Source organism: Salminus brasiliensis, chromosome 16 (genome assembly GCF_030463535.1).
Source record: "Salminus brasiliensis chromosome 16, fSalBra1.hap2, whole genome shotgun sequence".
NCBI lineage: Eukaryota > Metazoa > Chordata > Actinopteri > Characiformes > Bryconidae > Salminus > Salminus brasiliensis.
The window spans coordinates 20,957,945-20,982,443 of record NC_132893.1 but is presented as its reverse complement, the minus strand read 5'-3'; the positions used below and the strand labels follow the sequence as shown (position 1 = coordinate 20,982,443).

The 24,499-nt window shown below is 40.4% G+C and overlaps 1 protein-coding gene across 6 annotated transcripts in view; it reads right to left on the bottom strand.

The window, feature by feature from the left end:
* The window catches only part of erg (ETS transcription factor ERG), a 48,678-nt gene that overhangs the window by 5,632 nt on the left and 18,547 nt on the right, over positions 1 to 24,499 (bottom strand). For 3 of the 6 annotated variants that reach the window (XM_072658227.1, XM_072658231.1, XM_072658228.1), the window contains 4 exons: positions 15,138 to 15,388; positions 6,739 to 6,884; positions 2,130 to 2,333; positions 493 to 573 (listed from right to left, as the gene is read on the bottom strand). In XM_072658227.1, the coding sequence (XP_072514328.1) occupies positions 493 to 573; positions 2,130 to 2,333; positions 6,739 to 6,884; positions 15,138 to 15,388 (682 nt within the window). Of the gene's footprint in view, positions 1 to 492; positions 574 to 2,129; positions 2,334 to 6,738; positions 6,885 to 15,137; positions 15,389 to 17,313; positions 17,425 to 24,499 lie in introns of those variants that run through there. The other 3 variants (XM_072658229.1, XM_072658232.1, XM_072658230.1) reach the window with 2 other exon arrangements.

Sequence of the window (24,499 nt, the reverse complement as noted above, 5' to 3'; positions counted from 1 at the left end):
GAATTGTGTATTGTATTTATGTGAGATTTATGTTTTGGTTTTTTTTTGGCATGACCAGTAATAACAGTCTTGACACATTCAGGCTGGTCAGAATCTAAAAGGATCAGAGCAAAGAAAAGACACACGATAAGCACAGCATGCAGCCTAAAACTGCAGAACAGGAAGAGACCACAAGCAAAGCGCTTCCTAACTCGCAATCAAAGCTGCCCAGTGGAGTTTCTGGACACCAGAAAAGGCCCTGTGCTACAAGACAGTGGTCCCTGTAAAACCACTCTAACTTTCCCTGGCCAGAGGATAGCCTCTCACTGCTTACGGGACATGAAGCAACAGACTGTGAGACCTCCACTGCCACCTGGTGGCCAAGAAACCCTCTGAGCAGCTTTAACCTCACCGGCTCTCAGCTGAGGCGAGCAGTGTTAGGGCAGCAGTTCAGGCGAGGCTTGGTGCGGTGAGGTGCGGGCACGCGGGGGGGGGGGCTGAGGGTCTGCTTACCTGTGTTACGGGCATGCATTAACCGCGGAGAGTTTTGCAAGGCTTTGTCAACATCGTCTGAGGTCAAGTGGGGAAGTGGAGCTGAGAAACAAAACATTTTGAAAGAGGGGCGTGACAAACAGGAAAAATAAACAATTCACAAACATCATGTGATGGACTGATCAGAGAGAGAGAGAGAGAGAGAGAGAGAGAGAGAGAGAGCGAGAGAGAGAGAGAGAGAAAGAGTAAGAGAAATTGAAAAAAAAATGAATTTAGAACAAAAGGGAGAGAGTGAAAAGGGGCTGGAAGGAGAGGGAGAGGGAGAGGGAGAAAGAGAGAGAGAGAGAGAGAGAGAGGTGGGGGGCATAAATAAAGCTCTTGGTGTAAGTAAGGCACATGCTATCACAGTGAGCTTCAACTGCCAAATGAAACATTAAATCAGTCACCAAGTTAAAAACGTGCAGCGATCTCGTCCCTTAAATAAATCCAGCTAGTGTGTGTGTGTGTGTAAGGACCAGGGAATGTGTGCTTTGTGGCCAGAGGCAAAGAGAGAATGCAGGGATGAAAATAAAGAGGCATTCCTCTCTTTCCCATCACTCACTCCCCTTCCTGTCACAGAGAGAAAGAGAGAGAGAGAGAGAGAGAGAGAGAGAGAGAGAGAGAGAGAGATGTCTGAGTAGAGCTCTCCCTCTTCTTACTATCTTTCTCCCTCTTTTTCTTTCTCTCTGACTATTACCCTCCTCCCTCCCTCCTCTTCCTTTCCCTTTCCCTTCTCTCTCTCTCTCTGTGCCCCCTTGTCCCCCCTTTCTCTGTCTTCCTTTTTACTCTTTCACTTTTATTCTCTCTCTCTTTTTGTCTGCTCCTTGCCCTCATCCCTCTCTACCCCTCTCTCTCTTTCTATACCCCCCCCCCCCGGCCTATTTCTGGCTGTCTCAGTATTTCTCTCTTTCTATCTACAGTCTGATTATTGCGATATGCTTCTCTCCTCACTGCTGAAACAGTGCAAGCTGTGAGAGCTCTTCTCTTTTTCTCTTGTTCCTGTAAATGCATACACACACACACACACACACTGAGGCTGACAGTGGGATAATGGGAGACATGCAGTGAGATGCCCTTATTCAACAAATCAGATTACACATAGTGCAGTCAGACCCTACTGTATAATTACACACATTATATATGTGCACTACATATACACACACAAAAGTATTCGGACACCTGCTCATCAAAAAAAGTATTGGATGGAGCAATACCATCATTCCAGAGAACACAGCTCCATCGCTCCACAGCTCAGTGCTGGGGGTTACACCCCTCTAGCCCACACCTATCCTATTCTATTGGAAATACTTCTCTACCGGGAATAGACAAGCTATGTGTGTGTGTGTGTGTGTGTGTGCATCTGCACATCTGTGCCAGCAATAGGTGCAACTTAAAGTAGCTGAATGCATTTATTAGAAGGGGTGTCCACAAACATTTGGACATATAAATAAAAGTAAAGAGGTCAAAATACACACTGTGCAGCAAAGAGCTAATTTGGGTGTACTCTCTCTCCCACTCTATGTATACAGTAGTTGTGTGTGTGTGTGTGTGTGTATGTGTGTGTGTGTGTGTGTGTGTGTGTGTGTGTGTGTGTGTGTGTCTGTGCGTGTGAGACTCACTCTCACGCAGGTAGTGCAGGTGGGACAGCAGGATGTCAGCGTTGTAGCTGGGCGTGAGGCGCTGAAAGTCCTCTTTGGTCATCTTACACAGCTCCTTCCCATCGATGTTATGGAACAGAGACACGTCCACCTCCAGCAGGCCATACTCCCTTACTGCCCATTCCAGCCACTGACGCACGTGATCTGCTGACCACAGCATAGGATCTGCACAAGACACACAGCCCAGTCACTAACTATCCAGCTTCACTCGTCTGTTAATCCATCCATACACTCAGAAAACAAATTAAGGGCAGCTGCTATACAGTAGTAGTAGTAGTAGTCTACCGGCCTACAGCAATGAGGCATCCATTCTTTTGGCCGTGAAGCAAATTCTTAGAGTTGCATTTCCGATGTAATCAAGGGCCACACTGTTTATCGAGCAATTTGTAAACAATAATAAACATCAATGTTTATTATTGATGTAAACTCATGGAGGGCTATACCTGCTTCAGCTGGAATAGTAGTGATAGTAGTGCACCCATCTATGTGGGAATTGTTAACAACAATATCCAATATTTTTAATACAGATATCTGCTAATACCCATACATAAACATTTAGACTCTGCTTATACAGAGTTCAATAAGTACATCATGAAATATGGCTTTGAGATATCTGTTACACTGTCTAACGCAAATCCTTAATCCTGTTTTTACCGTCCATGTTTTTCCTGGCTGAGTAAACTATTAGGACCTTTCAGTCGGCATACAGCCTGGTATGAACCCATCAGCTAAAGCTCCAAGCCAGTTTGCCTTATTTTATCTGTGACATATGGAAAACATATAGTCCTAAATAGATTTTTGATGACAATATAGTTATATTACAGGGCTGTTTTTATTATTCATTTATTTATGTATTTTTTTTTATTACATTTATTTGATTTGAATTTATTAAGAGTTAATAGTATGCTGCTGCTTGGTTAATATTATAAATTTACCAGCTAGTGGTCTATGGCCAAGTCCCTTCTGTGTTACATTAACTGATAATGTTGAATAAGATGGCCAAGGCGGCTTATAAAAACGTATATGTCTAACTATTCTATAAGTGGACAATTTCATCTTTTTTTTGCCCTTTCCTTGCCTGGTGAACCCTGGTCTTCAGCCTCATAACCAGATGTCTTTGCTTAAAGCCTTTGCTTAATTCTGATAATGAGAACACAAAGTGTAGCTGTGATACACTCTGATACAGGAAGACTCTGTGCTTGGAAGGCAGGATTTGAGGTGTGATGCTGATGATGTGTCAGGAAAGGACAGACTGGATGTATGATAATTATCAAAGGGGTTTGCACACCTTCCCATCTAACAACATCACATGTCTTAGGACATTCTCAAATTGGCTTTGTAGGGTCATACGTGTAAGGTCTGACGCTAGTCTTTTCTTACATCCTCCCAACGTTCCAAGAACATTGTATTTGACTTTTAATTCTCAGAGATTCCTGTATAGGGTTTTATCCAAGGCGCGGAATTGGGTAGGGACATGTCCCTACCAATATCCAGTCACTACTGAATTCTGAATTGTCCCTTGAAATAATTGATGCAAAAAGGGCATACAGCGTCAGTGTCTGATCAATGTATTTGATACACAAACAGGTTAAGCTAAGAGATCTCTACTAGGAGTCCTGCCTTCCTAACCCACATCACTATCAGGATTTTCCATTTCTTGCTAATGTGTGAGAGGCTGTGGTTGTAAGAAATTCCAATGCTCTGTTGACTAGATGTTCTCGGCTGAGTGAGAGGCACTATCCAACAGCTGTGTCTGGTACTGATGATTAAATGAGGAACAATTCTGTGGGCTATTATATACATTAGTGTGTGTGTGTGTGTGTGTGTTTGTGTGTAATTTGGTTTTATGCTCAGTCAAGATGGCAGCCAAAAAAGAAAGATGGACATTAAGATCTACTTTACAAGTCAAAGTATAAGCCAAATAAAAATAATCTCAGTTGCAGATGTGTGAAGTCATATATATATAGACAATTACATTAAAAAAGGCTCTAGAATGACATGAAAATGTGGTCAGAAGTTTATCATAAATGCAAAAAGCCTCAGCTTCCAGGGGCCCCATGTGGACTGCTTTCATGTTCCCACCAATGTCAGTTTCAATTCAATTTTACATGAATGTACCCTTAAGACTGATTATGTGTAAATTATATGTGTTTGGACACAACTGAATGGTTGTGTGATGTGAATGGTTGGAGCTCTGGTTTAATTGGCAGATATATTAAAATATATATTTTTTGTTTCACTAAAATAATGAATTGTAACTTTTTTTTGTTTCCATATACAGACCAATTAAACTGTGGAGTGAATGTATGTCCATGTTGAAACTTATTTACATACTACATTGACATTCTTATTTTTAATAAATAAGGAATATTTTTCATGATATGAGCCCCTTAAAATTCAGCCTATTAAGATTGGGCAGGGATACAGAGACCTAAAAGATTAGATTTTTATGTGTTCACAAAACTTTAAAAAGGTCAGATCTGTGATCATGTGTCACTTGAACTCTGTGAAGTGGATGTAGTCCACGTTTCCAGTCTGTGGAAGAGTGTTAACACTGCTACTTCAGTCTGTGCCACTGTAGAAAATTTGATTTGTTAAACAATTTAGATTCAACTGAACTTCAATCAATAAGTTAAGGTCAGTCAGGCTCCTCACTTCATAGCTGAAGCACCAAATCTTTCCTTTTTTTTTTACAGTGTGTTGTTTTAACCTTCGGTTTAGCAGGTAGCCCCGCTGAGGTCTGCCGGCCCCTTTACGAGGGAGCCCTCACAAATCTGTTGAGCTCTGAGCTCTGAGGGATGTGCTTCCTGCCCTCTTGCTGCATTCCTGCGTCCCCTGCGTCCATTGTCCCTCCACACAGCAAAAACAGGATGCACTAAATGCACCGTCTCACTCTGCCTGTCAGCTTCAGTTGAGGAGGAAGTTGCGTTGGGAGAGAGAATGCATTGCTCAACCCTTAGAAGACTCGGCACATGAATGCACATGAACATACACACTCAAACACGCACAGACACACACACACACGCGCACAATGTGGACAGAACACAGAAATAGCTCATTTAAACGAGAACTAGAGTTTAATTATTGTTACAGTTCCAGCGTGTCTTATCAGTTCTTCATCCAGCCACTGGTGGAACTGAATACAGTGGCTGGAGCAACCGGAGAAGTCAGCAACCACCAAACCAAAACCAAAAGTTCTCGGGGTACTCCAGCAACTGGACAGTGAGTCAGTAGAGTCCAGTAACACTGTCCCTGTATTCTTCTAACCTACAGTATATACTACTGAGTTTACTGAGAAATGGCACATTCTGACTTTTCGCTGTTTATTTGTTTTTACCAACAACAACACGCCTACTGCGGAGATTACTGACCACTGAATTATGTGTATACAGTGGTCCAGTCATTAAAAGGTTTTTTGTTGGATTATGTAGGATTTTATATATATATACATTTTTATTATATATATATATATATATATATATATATATATATATATATATATATATATATATAAAACACTTACTGGTAACAAATGGAATTTATGGAAGTCAAAGTAAAAAGTCAATTTGGAGCATCTCTATTGGTCCATTCATCATGAGATTTTGATTCAATGTAAAGAACAACTGCCAGATTCAAGCTATGTCAAAGGGAAAATTGCAAAAATGCTGATCATTACCAGAACCTGCTATTTGCATGTAAAATATAGCTGCTGAAAATGTGTATTCTATACTTGATTATGATTTAAGCAAACACTGCATGCATTATTTTGTGCAAAGAATTCCTTGGATTTGTTTCTATTTATGTCATTACAAACAGCTAACGGTCAAGAGAAGCCTGTGACTACTCAATGGAAGCCAAATGTAAAAGCAATTTCTATAGGTAACAAACTATGCAATTAATGATCAATGTAATTGCTTAATTATATTTAAATAATCTGGTAATACTGATGGTAATATTACAGCAATTGTAATAGTAATGACAGTATGTCCCAAGACTACTAAGCGTTAATGTTTGGCCGCTCTGAGTAAGAAGTTGTGTAAAGTATATTTTTGGATTTTATTTGCTCATTTTAGGGGCGTTTTTTCGAGTCCCAGAAAAAGACCTAACTACTGAAGAGGGTGAAGAACCCTCACTGAAGAATCTAGCAGGGGTTCCTGAGCTGATAAGTAAACCCCTTTCTCTCTCTCTCTCTCTCTCTCTCTCTCTCTCTTTCTCTCTCTCCTTTTCTCTCTCACTTGGCAGAGCTCAGTGCTCCCCACCCTCTTAGAGTTTCTGACCAAAGGAAATAGTCTAGACAAGGGCAGTCTACTTACAGCAACACACACTAGCTTCTGTACAGCAGACGTTAGTGGACTATAATATACAGAAGAATGCAAGCATGTGCAGTCATCAATCTGAAGGTGGTGAATTATCTGCATCAAGTTATCGGCTATGTTCAAATACACTGTATTCGGCTCTATATCACAGTATTCTGTAAAGTTTGTGAAAATAGTCTGAAATGCAGAAGAAAAACAAACATGTGCTTGTGTATGTATGTGTGTGTGTGTGTAAGAGAGAGAGAGAAAGAGACCTGCAGGTACAATGACTCTGCGCTCGTTGGTGGTCATGTTGGGCGGGGGGATGTGCTTGTCCTCCATGTAGCTGCTGTAGGTCATAGGAGCACCTTCTCCACCTGCTATCTTCCCTTTACCCACACCGCAGTCATCAGGAGAGCTCCTGCACACACACACACACACACACAAATCAAAATCCATAAAAATGCACACAACATCATGATGTTCTTTTAACTCTCAGAAAAATAGGAAAAAGAAAACTCTTCCATTCATTTAGTTTAGTGACGCTAAATGTCCAAATGTTTGTAGACACCCCTTCTAACGAATGCATTTAGAAACTTTGAAGTTTGCATTGCTGGCACAGATGTGCAAATGCACACACACACAGCTTATCTAGTCCCTGTAGAGAAGTACTGCCAGTAGAACAGGACTCACTGGAGCAGATAAACATGAACCTATTGGCACCATGCCTAATACCATGCATGGGCTGGAGGGGTATAAACTCCCCAACATTGAGCTGTGGAGCAGTGGAACAGTGTTCACTGGAATAATGGTACTGCTCCATCCAATACTTCTGGGATGGGTTAGGGAGTTGGGGATGAGGTTGGGTAGTGATTATTCTATGTCCTGGTTGAATGCAATCAAATCCTCACAGCATACTCCAAAAGCAGGTATAAAGCCTTCCCTGGCTGGTGGAAAAAGTTACTCCAACAAAAGCAGGACAAACAATGAACAAGCAGATGTCCAAATACCTTAGTCCATATAGTGTATTTTTCATACATGGGGGTAGTCATGGCCTAATATTTAGAGAAGGTCTGGGACTGGAAGGTCACTAATTCAATCCCCAGGACTGGCAGTAAATGGGGTGTGTGTGTGTGTGGGGGGGGGGACAGAGCTTTCTCATCCCTCAACATTAATGGCTGAGGTGCCCCTGGGTGCTGGGGTGGATGCCTACCGTAATCTTGATGGAGGAGGGATGCTGTAGAGAGTGCAGATATTAAGTGTTTGTAATTAGAAGAGGAGATGTTTCCCTTCCTCACTGCCTCACACAGAGACAGACACACAGACAGGCAGACAGACAGGAGTCTATAAAAGTGAAGTGAATCTCCTCGGAGCTCGTCTACATGCATCAGCTCTGTCAGTGCTTTTAAAAAAGGTTCCTCACACATCTCATTTACAACAAAGAAAAGTTCTTTATAAAAACCATAGAGAGGTTTATTAAGGAACCAAAATAGGTTCTATCTCACTGGTAATGTTTCTGCTTCCAGAGCACTCTACTGTAGCAGACCGTATAAGCTAAACATCTCGTGAGTGAATGTTTGTGCCTGCATGACCGCCGCTTCCTGTTTGGTCAGCGCACTCGTGGCATTTGTGACCAAAGCACGGCCACATTTTGGTGCAGGAGAGGTGGGTTGGTTACGGCTGTTGATGAAATGAGCCACAGCGACACGTGTCGGTTAAAGACAGCAGTATGAAATGCTACATGAAATGGACAAAAGTATTGGGACGGCTGCCCATTCATCGTTTCTTCCTAAATCAAGTGTCTTAAAAAAGAGTTTATCCTGCTTTTGTTGGAGTAACTGTCTCTATTTTCCAGGGAAGAAGGTTTTTGTACTAGATTTTGGAGCATTACTGTGAGAATTTAATGGGATTAAGCAACAAAAGTCTTAGTGAGGTCAGTTGAATGTAGGATGATCACCACCCCACCTCATTCTCAACTCAGCAACTTATCCCAAAAGTTTTGGATGAAGCACCACCATCATTCCAGAGAACACATTTCCACTGCTCCACAGCTCAATGCTGGAGGGCCTATAAAAAAGCCTCTAGCCTATGGCTGGCATTATGTCTGTTCTATTGGCAGTACTTCTCTACAGCGGCTAGACAAGCTGTGTCAGCAATGGGTGCAATTTAAAGTAGCTGAATGCATTCATAAGTACAAGTGGCCCAAATCCCACCTTTTTCATATGTGACACGGGTTTGTTAGTTGGCAGCATGAACAGCAACATTCACACTAAATCTGACCTGTTTCCAATTCAAATGAAAAAAATGTCCCAACACAGCAATGCAACCTCAGTCTGAACAGCCAGATCAGAATTCATGCAACTCAATTTCATCATAACTTGATGAGCGTGGCAACATCAGCCAAATGGCCATTGCTATGGTTACACTTTGGTTCTTCTTTCAGCAGGATGAGCACAAGAGTGCGAGTGTTGTGCAAAAACACAAACAACACAAACAACAGACTCTTAAAAACCAGGAAACTTCATGAATATTGTAAAAAAGAGAGCAGGGGGTCAAAGTAGCTTCTTCACGCAGGTCGAGTGTCTTTATCCAGGTTCTGTCCCATTGCTAGCCTTCCTCTTTCCTGCAGCTAAAAGAAAGGACTTGGGGTCCTGTAAGCTGTACTGAGGGTGGTCATTTTGGTCTTTACTAGTTTTAAAGTAACACATGTTCATATAATCATAAAAGAGGCAGTAAGGAAAGTCAGAGGACAGTTCCGTGTGTTGGAGGTGGGTCAATTGCAGTGTGATCTGCTCTGCTGAGACTACTGTCAGATAGAGGCCAACAACCAAAAAGAGTCAGATTTGAGTAGTACATTAGATTTGGACCACTTTCACCTGCTCTGTGAATGTAGCCTTAGGTGTTAACCTTACACTGATAAAAGGTGATACACTGCCAATTCCTGATTCACCATGACCTAAAGATTAGCAAAATGGGCTTGGGACTGGTTTGATCCCCATGGACCAGCTGGAGATGGAAGGGGGGGGGGGGGGGGGGGGTGAAGAAACAGTGGTTTCTGCCCCCTTCAAAATTCATGGCTGAGGTGTCCTTAGCCATAAATCGCTCCCTGGGTGTTCTGGAGGTGTGTGTACTCACTGCCCTTCCACACACAAATGAAAAATATTACACATCAACATCACATCATGTCTTTGTATTTCTGGTGACTTGCTTTTGATAATACTTAGCAACTACTTTTTAGTTTAAAACTGTGGAGGAACCACTTAAAGTGCTTTGAAGAACCTTCGGGAAAAGGCAAAAAAGCAATGCATTGTTAAAACCAAACCAAAAAACCTCCAAGGTGCTAAAATGCTAAAGCTTGTTACATGTCAACAGAGTTGATGTGCTCATTTTAATAAGCTGGGAGCCCCAAACTTCTGCCGAGAGCTGTATGAGGGGGTTTCGGACGATGAGCAACCGAGCTGTCTCTGAGAGGGTAGGCTATTTGTATTCATGAAGCAGTGTGTGTGGAAAGCGCACTGTGCATACACCAGCTCTGTCCCTGTGCGCACATCTGGCCCCAGACTGAGCAGCAGATGTGCGGGATCACTGCTGGAATGTCCCATCACACTCACAACAGGCTGCCAAGGACACGCACAGCTCCAAGCCCTTAATACTGTCCCGCTCAAGTGTCGGCCACCTAAAAAAGGAGGGATTCTTAAAGGATTATTGAGCAAAGGCAATAGTTATAGATACTGGTTATTTATATCTTCCTCATGATGGAGAACCTGTTGATGGAGGACTGGGAAAGACTCTTTGAGTGGAAATGCAGGCGGATGCCATCTTCTAAAAAGCCATTACTTAAAAAACCTGCCACCCCATTTCCATCTACTTTAGATTCATTTTGTTATATGATATGATATCACTGAAGAGGCCAATAAATTAATCCTTTACACCAACTTGTCCTTGATATATCTTCTTCATGACAGATCAGCATGGTGCAACTGGATGAAAGGTTTGCTTGTGAAAAAAAATTCTAATAAATAATAAAAAGCATTTAAAAGGGCTCACACTCTCAAACACCCCAACTCTGCCCTGTCATTTGACTTTTCCAGCCATTTCAGCCACTGGGGTTTGGTATTGAACCTTATTATTTACTGAATTACTTTAATATCATCAAGTATTTTAAAAAATGTGCCTTTCAATGCATTGTTTTTAGTTTTACAGTTAAATATTTACTTTAACTGAATTTACATTTTAATACTAAAATGTATTTGGATCTGCTAATTGTATTCATACTTTTTTTCTCACTAGTTAACTCTCTTTCACCATAGCCATGTCTTTATCCTCTCCTTGCACATTACACATTTACATTTGTTAATGTCTGTTTTCTATATATTTTATGTGTATATGTTTCTTTAAAATTATCATTTGTAATTCAGAATTGTCTTTATTTTTCATAATTTACAATTTAGGATTATAAGATGACTCACTGACAGTCATTTCACTGATTGTACCTGATTGTACCATGTATGACTGTGCATGTGACAAACATTGATCCAACAAAACTTTGATTGAATTTGATTAGTTAAAAAAATAGAAAAAAGTAAGAACAAAAAAGTAAAAAAAGCATGGAAAAAATGTGTAAAAAAAGCATGCCATGGAATTTTCATTTCATATATAAAGTATATCTGCATTTACAAGAAGGCATTTAAAGAAGGTTATTGTTCAGGACTCCCAGTCGTACAACACTTTCACTACAAATTTCCACAGTAGTCAGGGATTCAGTGGTACAAAATCCCTAAAGTTAATATTTAATGTGAGCTGCAATATAGTTTGGTTTGCTGTGTTGTATTTGATTTCAGTTTAACAAAGATTTACTATATAATAGCCAGCTGATGTATCAGAGCCGGATACCCGGCACTCGATGTAAATTAACAGGTCAGGCAGAAGATCATGACGTGTCACTCTTCCAAGAATGAATGTGAAATGTGTGTGATGGTGGATAGCAGCCACCTCACCATCTGTTTTTTTTTTTTTTTGTCTTTTTTGATAAAGAGATAAAAGTATGGATGTGATCAATTACTGGGGAATTATAAAATGTACTGCTATCATCTGTGTTTGTGGAATGACAGACAACAAATTAATGGCAGCCGCAGCCTTGCCAGGATCTGTGTGCCTGTCCATTTTTGTCTTTGAGAGGTTTGCAATATCACTGTTATAATAATTAACAGAGATAGTCTTTATACTGACCATTAATTTAACCAAACAACTATACCACAATGTGATGATTTTATCTAGGGGCATTTTCACACTTTCACACAACCCCACAGCCAGCACCTGGAGTGGATAGCTTCCACACGTGCAGCAGACTGCATCAGAGTACACTTGAAGTGAATTTCAGACCTCTGTTTTCAGGAAGACCAGAGATTTTGGTCAGACACACTTGACCAAAAGTACCAAACTCTTAGGGCAAGCTCTCCTGGGTCCTGAAAAAAAGTCCTGAATAATCAGCATCCTACAAGCAATGAGCTATATTCATTAAACACACATCACCCAATTAAGCTTGGAGATGAGAGGAAATAGCATTGTGCTAACATGTGTTCTCATTTCTAAATGAAAAGGATATGTCACAGCAGCTTCCAAGATTGTCAATTCAACTACAGAAATTGTTGTAACCATAAGTAAAGGTTTTTGAGAGATGCAGCCAAAGTCTGGAAGAACACTCAAACCCTTAGCTAAAAACTTGGTCACAATTGTCAAGAACAACTCAAGAACCACCAAGACACAGGCCTGAATGGCACTATCTACACACAAGCTATACATCATCCTTGACTGAGAGGCCTCAGTCCAAAAAGGAAGCCACTACTCCAAAAATGTCCTGTATTGGAAATATTGGACCCTCACAGAACCATGCCGAACCATATCCGTGTGGAAAAGCCACAGGTACAGTTACCTTCTGTGCACAGAACCGTTCTGCTCTGCTCCATTGTTGTTTGGAAGAGTAAAAGTGAGACATTCAACCATAAGAACCAACTGTTAATACCAACTGTTAAGCAAGGTGGTGGTACCAACGAGCCTAGAGTCACCTCGGTGTTCCAACAGAACAATGGCCTTATTCAAAAATATCTTGGCATCTCAGTTTTCTAAACGACTTCTTGAGAAAAGTCCTAACAAAAAGTCTACATCAGGTTCATGATGTGTCAAACTGCAGAATTGTTCACAGTTATGCTCTTAAAATTGATGGATCCAATTGTCCTCATAAAACTGAACAACTCCCAAATAAGAAAACATTGGTGAATGTCAAAATTGTTGTGAAAATCGTGAAAAATAAAAGAACTAAGAAAAGAACACAGTATCCATTATGCCAATATTAGTTTAGTAGCCAGCAAATAGCCTGAGCTTGTTTCCAACCGCTCAGACACACAGCTTTTGTGTAAAGCTTTGACTTCCAGACCTCCACACTCATAAGGAAAACACACTGAGATTCCATTATATTCCTGTGTACCAGCAGTTGTGTGTGTGAGAGAGAGAGCATTAAGAGAGAAAGTGTGTTAATCTGTATGGTAAATCTTTTCCTACTTTCTGACTCAGTTCCAACTGGAACAATCCTCCCGGCATCATACCACTAGATAAATTAGGCCTGCTCTGTTCTGGGGTGTCTGTGGTGTGTGTGTGTGTGTGTGCGTGTGCATGTGTGCGGTGTGCAAGCTTGTGACGTGTTATAAATATTTCGACTACGGCGGTCCATAAAGTGGAGTGGGGGTTTAGTACAGCTGTTTTAAGTTTGCGATTCGGCTGCAGCTTGACGTGTCACCGTGTGCTTGTGTGTGTATTTGGAGTGGGGTTCTGATGGCCCCTGTGCAGGCGCTGCCTGATGGATTAATTGGTGGCCTCAAAACCCAAACAGCCTTCTTTGTACCACATGGACAACCCTACATTTCAACACCAGTAGCAAACCAAGCTCGGGTGTTGATTTCAAGTAGTCTGGCAGTCTTCTTCAGCACACTGCCGCCCGATCACACTGTGGATACATCTCTCATTAACAACGCAAACACCATCACCCGCTCCTCTGGACGAGATCCCCGAAGTGAGCCCAGACTTTTTTGCCTGGGTTGCAGAAATGTAATTTGAAAAGCCATGGGCCATCAAGTACTGGAACATTTGGCAACTTGTTTATAGAAGATATCATGAATCTACATAAAACCCACAGACACTACCAAAGTAGAAGGACCACCTGAAAGTGTGATTTTTGGCATAGTGATAGTTTGGCATAGTTTTATTTTAGCTTCATTTCAACACGATAATTCAAACTGACACAATTTGCTGGTGGGAAAAGCTGAATAATAACAATGATGATGCTGTAATGAACTAAATTAATTAGTTTTATAACCCATACCAGAAAGCCTCATAGTTTTCTGGTAAAAAAAAAATCATAGTTGTAATGATAGTCATAATACATTTTTAATTTTATTCTTTAAACGTTAAACATACAAAAAAAAACTTTTACTGTGTGGTTTTGTAATAATAACACTGCATAAGGATTGAATAACATTAACAAGAGCCAAGACTAAAAACATGTGATATTATTAAACACGGTTGCTTTTATTGGAATGTCAAGTCGAGAAAAAGACTTAGTTAAGGCTGCTATCCTGACCACCTTACACCAAACACTAAGGTGAAAGGAGCGCACCACAACTCTAACAAGACTCATGATTTTATTTAGACATTGGAAATTTGTCTGGACAGTGATCGCTGAAAATGTCGGCCAGCATAAGTCTCAAGAATAGTGAATAAAATTTATATGAAGTTAGGTGATGATGTTGGTTTTATTTAAGATTTTTTTTTCTGATAAATAATTACTATCTGAAAATAGTGTTTAACCTCAAATAGTTCATGTTTAACTTATTCGCTTAAACCACTGGTCAGATTGTAAAACTACAGGAAGGTTTTTGCTCTTCATTTTTGAAGAACCAATTCACATTTTAAATATCGAAGTGAATAAATGTTTGCATATCCCACTGAGCACTGCTGGATCAACTGTGAAGAAATAATAACTGCATCATACCTAGGCACTGCCAAGACAAGGCCAGCCTTCAACACTCACTTGCATCAGAGCAAGAAGTTCAGTGAGGGAAACTGTAGAGAGGTCAACAATCACTCTGAACGAGCCATAGTTCAGTGGCTAAGGCTAAGGAGTGAAGGTGCACAATCTGAACTGCTCTGCATTCAACGTGCTAAACAGAATTCATTCTTGAGTATTGGAGTTTTCCAGAAATCATTCAAGAGGACAAAGAATGAGGATCCAGGATCCAGATATCAATCAAATTTGAGCAACTGTGACACTATTGTGAGGTCCAAAAGCATCATCCAACAAACCTGAACAACCTTCCGGAGGAATGGGTGAAAATCATTCCCAAACGGTGTGCAAAACTAATAGACCTACCCCAACAGACGTAAGCTGAAATTGCAGGAAATCAGTAGATGGTGGTTCTACCAAACATTAGTCTGAGGGAGTTGAACACTTACATTTACATTTATAACATATTGCATATTACATTTATAAATTTCGGCTTTCCATGATATGGACCCTTTAAGGAGGGAAAATATTTCTATAGAGATATTTAAGGCCAGTTATTGTAAGTAAGTCAGTTAGATTAATAAATGCGTAATATAATGATATAGTGATGGTTCTCACCTGGAGCCGTTCACCTGCCCTCCTCCTGCTCCACCTCCAGGTCCTGTGGCTCCTCCTCCACTGCTGCACTCCATCTTGATGGTGACACGGCCGGGCGGAGCGGTCAGCCAGTCCTGAGGTGCTCGCGGACTCAGTTTACTCTGCCCGTACTCACTGGCCGCTGACGCAGTCATTTCTGCTTTACTCTGCTGGGCCACGCTGTAGGCACACTCAAACAGAGACTGATCCTCACTCACCACAGAGAGCGCCTCCTACAGGACAGACAGAGAGTGGAGTGGGGGGGGGGGGGGGGGGGGGTAGAGAGTAGAGGAGAAAAGGCAGAGATGAGAGAATGAGAAAGAAAAGAAAAGAGAGAGCGAGAGAGAGAGAGAGAAAGAGAAGGAAAAACGCAGAGAGACGGAAATAGGAGAGTAAGAGGGAGTGAAGGAAAGGAGGGGGAGAGAGAAGAGAGGTTGGTTATTTTTCCTGAGGCCCAATACAGTAGTAACATATAAAGAGCCGACAGTGAGCTCAGGCGTGCCGAGTGTGTGCTGTGCAGTGAGCAGGTTTGGGATCAGCAGGAGGAAAAGGAAGTCGTGTCGGAAAGCAGATTAAACACTCTCTCACTGCTGCTCAGCTGCAAAGGCCATTACTGCAGCACCGGGCCATATGAACCTTCACCTGCCAGAGTGGCAGCCATCCACACTTACAGCCCATTATCCACCCATCTCCCACCAGCTTGGTCCCCACACCCCTGCTCCTACACACTTAACGAAAACAAAAACACACACACACACACACATACATGTACTCACACTCACTCAGGGCCCTACACCCAGCGAGACACTTCCTTTGTTTTTATCTTATGGAACAACCCATCAGAACAGCTACTGTTGGAAAACACTGCCGTAACACCCGACCCAGCAGCATTCAGAGAGCCAGCCTGGAGCAGGATTTGAAGTTCAGCAAAAAAAGACTGGGGTCGAATTTACAAAAGCTTTCCTAAGAAAAAACGTACACAGAATCTTCATCAGACTGGGCTTTATTCACCAGCCGTTGTTAAGGAAAACCTACTTATGCCTACTCTTTTCTTATCCGGGATTTGTTCAGTTTACGAGGACAATCGGATCCATCATTATTACAATTAACAATTATGTGTTTTTAAACATGAATCTGACATAGACTTTTTGTTAAGGCTTTTCTCAAGAACAAATTTAAGAAAATTCTTATGAAGATAGTAGTCAATGAGGCCAAGTGTTCTTAAGTGCAATTCTCTAAAAAAAAAAGATTAAAACTCCTTCCATGGTTTTCCTCATAGAGCTGTTTGTAACTTAATAGTTTGTTTATTTATTGAATAATTTATAAATAATTTAACCCTCAAAAACATGGAGTTGGTCCCTGTTCTTAAAACTTTACTACAGGGCAGCAGACATGAGGCCTTTCATTATGAGAAATCTACATAGGCATAGGCATAGGCATAGGCATACAGGATAAAGGCCTATTTCAACCAGCTCTAGCAGTCATATGATTTTATTGACTGAGATGACATCAAAATGGACAAAAGCAGTGTTTATTATAACTGATACTTGCTGGAATAAATCTTTATAAATGCTTATGCCGGTTCATGTCACTTGAAAGGCTTCTGTAGGTGTTGTGTAGTATTATGAATGCAGCCCTTTAGTAAGGCCTTCCTTAAGGACTGACAATATTCACATATCCATGATATGCTTGGAAAAAATTATTGTGACATACTGTGATGTAATTTAGCATAATAATATTGTCTAGCCTTAATATCTGGCCTATTTTTATGTACTCCTAAGGAGCAGATCCCTTACATCCTGTAAATTGTGAGGTGGGGGCTCCATGGATCGCATCAATGAGTCTTAGGTGCCTTTGACCCTATCGCTGGTTCAACAGTTGTCCTTTCTTTAGATAATGACAACTGCATACTGGAAACATCCCACAAGACCTGCCTGATTTGGCCCTTGTGAGTGCCTAAGATCCTTAGGCTTGTCTATTTTTCCTTTTTTTAACACATCACCTTCAAGAACTGACTGGTAACATGCTGCCTAATATGTTCGACTCTTCAAAGATGTTAGTTTAGATAAAGATAATCAATGTTTTACACTTAATATGTCAGTGGTATTAATGTTATGGCTGGTTGGTGTATGTGTATATGTCAATGTGATACACTTACAGCTCTTGCTCTTGATCAAATGGCTTGTGGACTTTTGTTACAGTGAAGACTCTTATTGGTATTGTTTTGGCTGCTTGCTGACTTATCCATAGGTCTCCCATAAGAGCTGTCCAGAGTAGTCATCTAAGGAGGAGGATGGGAGCTAGCATGTGCTTCCTCTGCGACATGTGATGCCAGCCTAATTCTTAAAAGCCCCAACCAAAAAAAAATGTCAGACATTCCTATTTTATATTTTTTAATTTGGTAATTAATGGAAGTCCACGCTTTGCCAATTAGCCTCATTCACACTTGCCTTAACATACAGTTTTATCTATTAAAATGGTATAATGAAGGTATATTTCATATTTCATATGACCAAGAACTCTTTTTTAGAGGGCCTATTGGAAAACAGAGGAACCCGCTGCCAGATCCAAAATGTGTGAAAACAAAGTGATGTTCATTTTGGCCATTTGAGGATGAAGAGCATCCAGCTTCAGTGTTCCATAAACTACAACAACAAAAACACTGGAAAGCAGAGGTTCCTTCTCTACTGACAGCATTTAAAAACGAGGTATGAAATGAACATGTCCAGAAACAGCTAGAGTAGACTTTTCTCCAGTCCAGGGAAACCTCCAGAGCATTGCATGACCTCCATTCCCTAGCCAAAGGAAAGTAGCATCAGAATAGCAGCACAGTCTGGATTCTCTCTACAAATCTAAATCCAAGCTACCAAATCTACAGAGGGATCTCGCCCACGGCTATGGAAGGTTACATGGAATCTCTGTTTTCACCACGATTTGGTCACATGATGATTTGGTTCAATAAAGCTCCCCTGAGGACACTGAGAAGATTGAACACCCTAGCAACAGCATTCTGTACTGAGCAGTTGGTCCACATGTAGCAGTTCTGATCTAGGACCAATCCATAGAATTTATTATCCATTTATTATGATAGAGGTAAGCTGATCCTAGTTCAGCGCTCTTTATGTGGCTTGCTCTCTTTCCATCTGAATGGGCCTGGGAGCTCATTCATGCAGCAGCAGACAGGAAGCCCTCTGCTAGCCCTTTCCTGTTTCACAGCCCTAGATAGCGAGGGATAATGCAGGAGGGGAGCAGAGAAGAGGAAAAGCCCATCCATCGACATTCTGATTGTGATCTAGGCCAGAGAGGCCCTCAGCAGAGAGAGAGAGGGAGAGAGAGGCCGAAAGAGAAAGATAGGTGGAGGTGGATGACGCCCTGTCATTAACACCACAGGCATGGAAGGCCATTAACCTCTGATGAAGGTCAGAACAGTGACCGTACCCATACATTTTGCCCATCAGCAACTTACACAGCCTGCTGTTTACACTGCCTCTCCCTTGCTAATCTCCCTCTTCTCTCGCCATAACTAATCACTCGCACACTCAGTCCGTTCTACCCTTTACGTATTACTCTGCTCTGATATGATATGGAATGTTGATGATGGTGAAATAGTGGTAAATATATAAAAAAGTATTTGTCTGGAACTACTTTGCCTCATGACACAATTCATGTACTGCTCCACCATAAATGGATTTAGGCTAAAATTGTAAGCCAAAATCCGTTCAAAGCTAACATAAATCAGTGTCAGAGGGCCCTTCCTCATTCCTCCTTTTCTAAAAGGTCCTTAGTCGTTCACCCTGTTCTAGAAGGTCCTCCTTCATTCATCATATTCTAGAAGGCCCTTTCTAATTTACCTTGTTCTAGAAGGTCTTCTTCATTCACCCTGTTCTAGATGGTCTTCTTCATTCACCCTGTTCTAGAAGGTCTTTTTCATTCACCCTGTTCTACAACGTCTTCTTCATTCACCCTGTTCTAGATGGTCTTCTTCATTCACCCTGTTCTACAACGTCTTCTTCATTCACCCTGTTCAAGATGGTCTTCTTCATTCACCCTGTTTTACAACGTCTTCATCATTCACCCTATTCTAGAAGGTCTTCTTCATTCACCCTGTTCTAGATGGTCTTCTTCATTCACCCTGTTCTACGTCTTCTTCATTCACCCTGTTCTAGAAGGTCTTCTTCATTCACCCTGTTCTAGAAGGTCTTCTTCATTCACCCTGTTCTACGTCTTCATCATTCACCCTGTTCTAGAAGATCTTCTTCATTCACCCTGTTCTAGAAGGTCTTCTTCATTCACCCTGTTCTAGATGGTCTTCTTCATTCACCCTGTTCTACGTCTTCTTCATTCACCCTGTTCTAGAAGGTCTTCTTCATTCACCCTGTTCTAGAACGTCTTCTTCATTCCCCCTGTTCTACAACGTCTTCTTCATTCACCCTGTTCTAGATGGTCTTCTTCATTCACCCTGTTCTACAACGTCTTCTTCATTCACCCTGTTCTAGATGGTCTTCTTCATTCACCCTGTTCTACGTCTTCATCATTCACCCTGTTCTAGAAGGTCTTCTTCATTCACCCTGTTCTAGAAGGTCTTCTTCATTCACCCTGTTCTAGATGGTCTTCTTAATTCACCCTGTTCTACGTCTTCTTCATTCACCCTGTTCTAGAAGGTCTTCTTCATTCACCCTGTTCTAGAAGGTCTTCTTCATTCCCCCTGTTCTAGAAGACCAATCTTCATTCACCCTGTTCTAGAAGACCAATCTTCATTCACCCTGTTCTAGAAGACCAATCTTCATTCACCCTGTTCTAGAAGGGAGTACATTATGTGAATGGGGCTATAAAATTAGAATAATGGTAAACAATTCAAAGCTCTAACTAACAATATTTTTACCTTGTTGTTTAGTATGATAACACTATATTCTGAAGGTGAACCAAACTATCACATTCTAATTTGACATTCAACAATTCTGTCCTAAACATCCCAACAACCCAATTTCAGAGTTTTGATATGCAGTAGGTAGTCAGCTATAGCAGTCCACTCACAGCCTATGCTCCATTATTGCTTCATTAAGGGCAGTAGGACCACAAATTCTGTCTCTGATCTACTTTTACTGCAGAATCACTGATGGTGTGACATCACTCACATGACCTTAAGCGGCACGGCTGTCACCACCACCAACCAGCTCGCACGACACGCTGCCACACACACCACATTTCCACAGTGGAACTTTTTATTGCCTACTGTTTTTTCATGATCAGAAGCTAAACTGGATTTTTATACCCAACAGTAAATATGGCAACAACTAAACTGACTCCAGAGCTTCACTATTTTCCACTGTATTTCCCCAATCCAAGGACATGTTTGGTTTTCCATCCACCTTCCAACTGTATACTGTTCATGACTGTAAAGCACTATTTAGCCTTTCTCCAACAATCAGGGGTACAAAAACCTGACAAATGCTACAAATATAGAAACGGCATGCAATATCCAAGTGGAGTAAAATCACAGTTAAATGAAAAAAATATAATGAGAGCAGCATTAAAGTTTCCTTCAGTACTGTGAATCATTTCTAAGGGCAACACAGTGTCAGGGAAAGTCCCTGAGCAATCCAAGTGTTTCTCTTGATGATAAATGGGGATGACATGAGGGGGAGGTGAAACATAATATTATTGTTTAATATTATTTTTCCTTGCCTGCTAGTACCTGGTGATATAAAACTGACATTTTCAGAAAATAAACAAGAATTTGATTTTTTAAAAATATTTATAATATTTATAATGATACAATATGAGGAACTGTGTGACTTTTATTATACCCCAAGATTATTATTTAGTTATTACATGGAAAACAGTACAGATTTGTGTTATTATTATGAGTCTGGATCAAGTCTGGATCCACTGCCAGTGGATCATGGAGCAAAAGTGGTGAAAACAAGCTATCAGAGATAACAAGATGACAAGTTTCATAGCTTCAAATTCATAAAATCCAATCAAGACATTTGTAGACCTAGGTGCAGCGTTATCTACACACACACACACTCAGTATTTACAATACTGAGTAAGGTAATACAAATACATTACATGGACAAAAGTATTGGGACACAAGCACATTCATTGTTTCTTCTGAAATCAATATTATTTAGAAAAAAGAGTTTATCCTGCTTTTGTTGGAGTAATTGTCTCAACTCTCTAGCGGAAGCGTTCTGCTAAATTCTGAAGCATTGCTGTGAGGATTTGACTGCATACAGTGACAGAATCATTAGTGAGTTTAGGATGTTGGATGATCACCTCCCCACCTCATCACCAACTCCCGACCTCATCCCAAAAGTATTAGGTGGAGCAGTACCATCATTCCAAAGAACACAATTCCACTTGCCGGCGGGGGTAGGCTTATACCCATGTAGCCCACACCTGGCATTAGGCATGGTGCCAATAGGTTGATGTTTATCTGCTCCAGAGAGTCTTGTTATATTGGCAGTACTTCTGTAGACAAGCTGTGTGTGTGTGTGTGTGTGTGTGTGTGTGTGTGTGTGTGCATTTTGCACACCCGTGCCAGCAATGGGTTCAACTTAAAGTGGTTGAAAGCATTTATCTAAAGGGATGTCCACAAACATTTGGACATATATTCATAATTCAAATGTATTTATCACTCAATGTCATTAAAGCACTTAAATACTTTATGGCCACCCATCAGATATTGCTATTCTACCTTGATGCTCTTTGTAATGAAACATGCAGCTGTTTTTTGTAAGTACTGATGAGAGCTACAATACACTCATGCAGAAAAGCATGTTTATCATGATAACAATACTTAATCATTGTAATAATAATTAAATATTAGCAAATCGGTCATCCCGGTTAACCCGTAACGCAGCAGGTCTTATTAAACGCTAAGCTTTATTATTCAGTAACTACAGGGGCTTCTGTACAAACTGGTGGGGCTATTCTCTGGTAATAGAAGTTTGTAATAACACTTTGTAATAATGGGCTGTTTAGGGGGTTTAGCTGAGTTTTAACTCAGTGTGGCAATGAGTGTGTGCTGTTTCAGGCTAGATTCCTTCTTTAAGATTAGATCTATTTCATGCTGATTTCCCTCTGATAACCACTCCAGCATTTTCAGTTGATAAAAGTAATAAGAAAGCTGTCTGTAAAAAAAATATTCCATTAGTTTCCATTAGTTCTCATTAATGTTGTGTACTTGTGCTTCAGCATGAAGATAACGCAATAATCTAATCTAAAGTTAATCTAACATGAACTAAATTGGAAATCTAAATAAGAGAAAGCATGCTGTTCTGAAACCTGGGACTGTTTTATGCTTCCGTTTCTCAGCCAAGTCATGACTTTCAATGTTGGATTTCTGAAGCAAGTAAATTCGCTTCATCATTTTTAAGGGTGGATGCACCCTGTAAATGCATGTAATGCAGCTTCACTGCCCTGCAGTATGCAGTATCTAGTGTGGAGGCTGTACAGCGAGGTGAGGGAACAGTAAGTAAAGCCTCCTGATGACTTTAGCAGAAAAGTGTTTGCGCAAGAGAATACAGAGAGAGCTGTTCTTACTCATGTCTGCCCAAACAATCAGTCCAGCACGCTCAGCCGAAACACAAAAGAAAACATTTCTGATCTGTACGCTCTGGCCCTGTAACAGCGAGGCCTACACACACATGGCCCATCACCCAACTACGCCATCATTGCTGTTATTGCTACTTCATCTTTCTTTGACCACTACGTAGATTTGGTCTAACAAGTGTGGGTAGTTGGCAACAGCCCACATTCAGCAATTAATGAGGAAAACTAGCTAAACAAGTAAGAGCATATTGTCAGATGCAAACTTTAGCAATATGTCAATAGTAAATCACAAAAATAAGCAATTATAATAATTATTAAGTGTAATAACATCATGTGTTTTATTCTAATGCATATTCATTCATGCCCTTTAAAAAATAAAGGTGCTACAAATGGTTTCTTTGAGCTTTTTAAGCCCTTAAAAGGTTCTAAGAAGGTTTTTAAAAGTGTAGTCTCATTAGCACACACACACACACACACACACACACACACATATATATATATATATATATATATATATATATATATATATATATATATATATATATACTAGCAAAATACCGAATGTATGCAGAGTGTAGTGGTAATAAAACATCTCCCAAAATGATCTTCTGTCCAAAGGTCTTCAGGACACCTCCCCTCCACCCCCTACCCCTCAAAGCTCTCCAGAGGCAGTTTTGATAATACAATACGATACAATAATCAACACAATAAACTAAAGCATATTCAGCTCAAATAATTCTACAGTTACTTAAAATTATTTGAGCCCAAGAACCAAGAACACTTCTGGGTTTAGATTTTTAGGGCATTAAAATATTTCAATCTGGTCATCGTGTATGTGATTAGACACAGTTTTGTACTGTTACAGGGGTTCTCGAACACATTGATTAGTTCTCAAACACATTGGCACAGTGGTTAGTGTGATACAGTCCGTTTAATTGTCTTACTTGTGGACCTAAGAGGATCTAATTGAAGGTAGGTGGAAAGTATTTATACTAAAAAAAGTGGAAAGTAACATTTATACTACTGGACTAATGGATTACGGATTTAGTAAAACAAATTCAAAGCATTACTCTACACAACTGATGATCTTGCTAAATAACATCCTGAGGTCAACATTAACATAATGCAGATCTTACAAAGCCTCACTTCTATTGGCCCATTCATCATGACATTCTGAAACAATGTAAAAGTAGTAAAAAAGGACAAAGTACCCATCTTAATCTTTAAACACAGAGCAAAAAGGAATAACAGCTGCGATTCTGATCAAACTTCCTGATTAACACTGCTTGCTGTCAATGGCCAAAATCTGTATACTAGTATTGCTACTAGTACCACAACCACACTATAAAACAATGGTTCACCACTACATTGTGGTTTCACATCAAAACTTTTATTTTAACACACTTTTTACTATTTACGTTCACCAGCTTCCATAAGAACTGTCTTCATGCTACACTTTTTATTCAATTCTAACCCCTTGCTACATTTAAATTTCTGTAAATTCAGTTCCAAAAAAATTTTGTAAGTATACAACGACTACTACGCTCTTAAAAAAATAAAGCTGCTTTAAATGGTTATTTGCAAGATGCCACAGAGCTCAGAAGAACTTTTGAATCTATATAAAGAAGTTTGTTTGTTGAGATGTGTAAGGATGAAGAACCTTTACATTGATAATAAACATTTGAAGTGAAGGAGCTTCAGAACATTTAAAAGGTTCCTCACACTTACACTCATCTCAATTACAAACCTGGTTCTTTAGGGGACCATTAGTAGTTCTTTTATGGCAT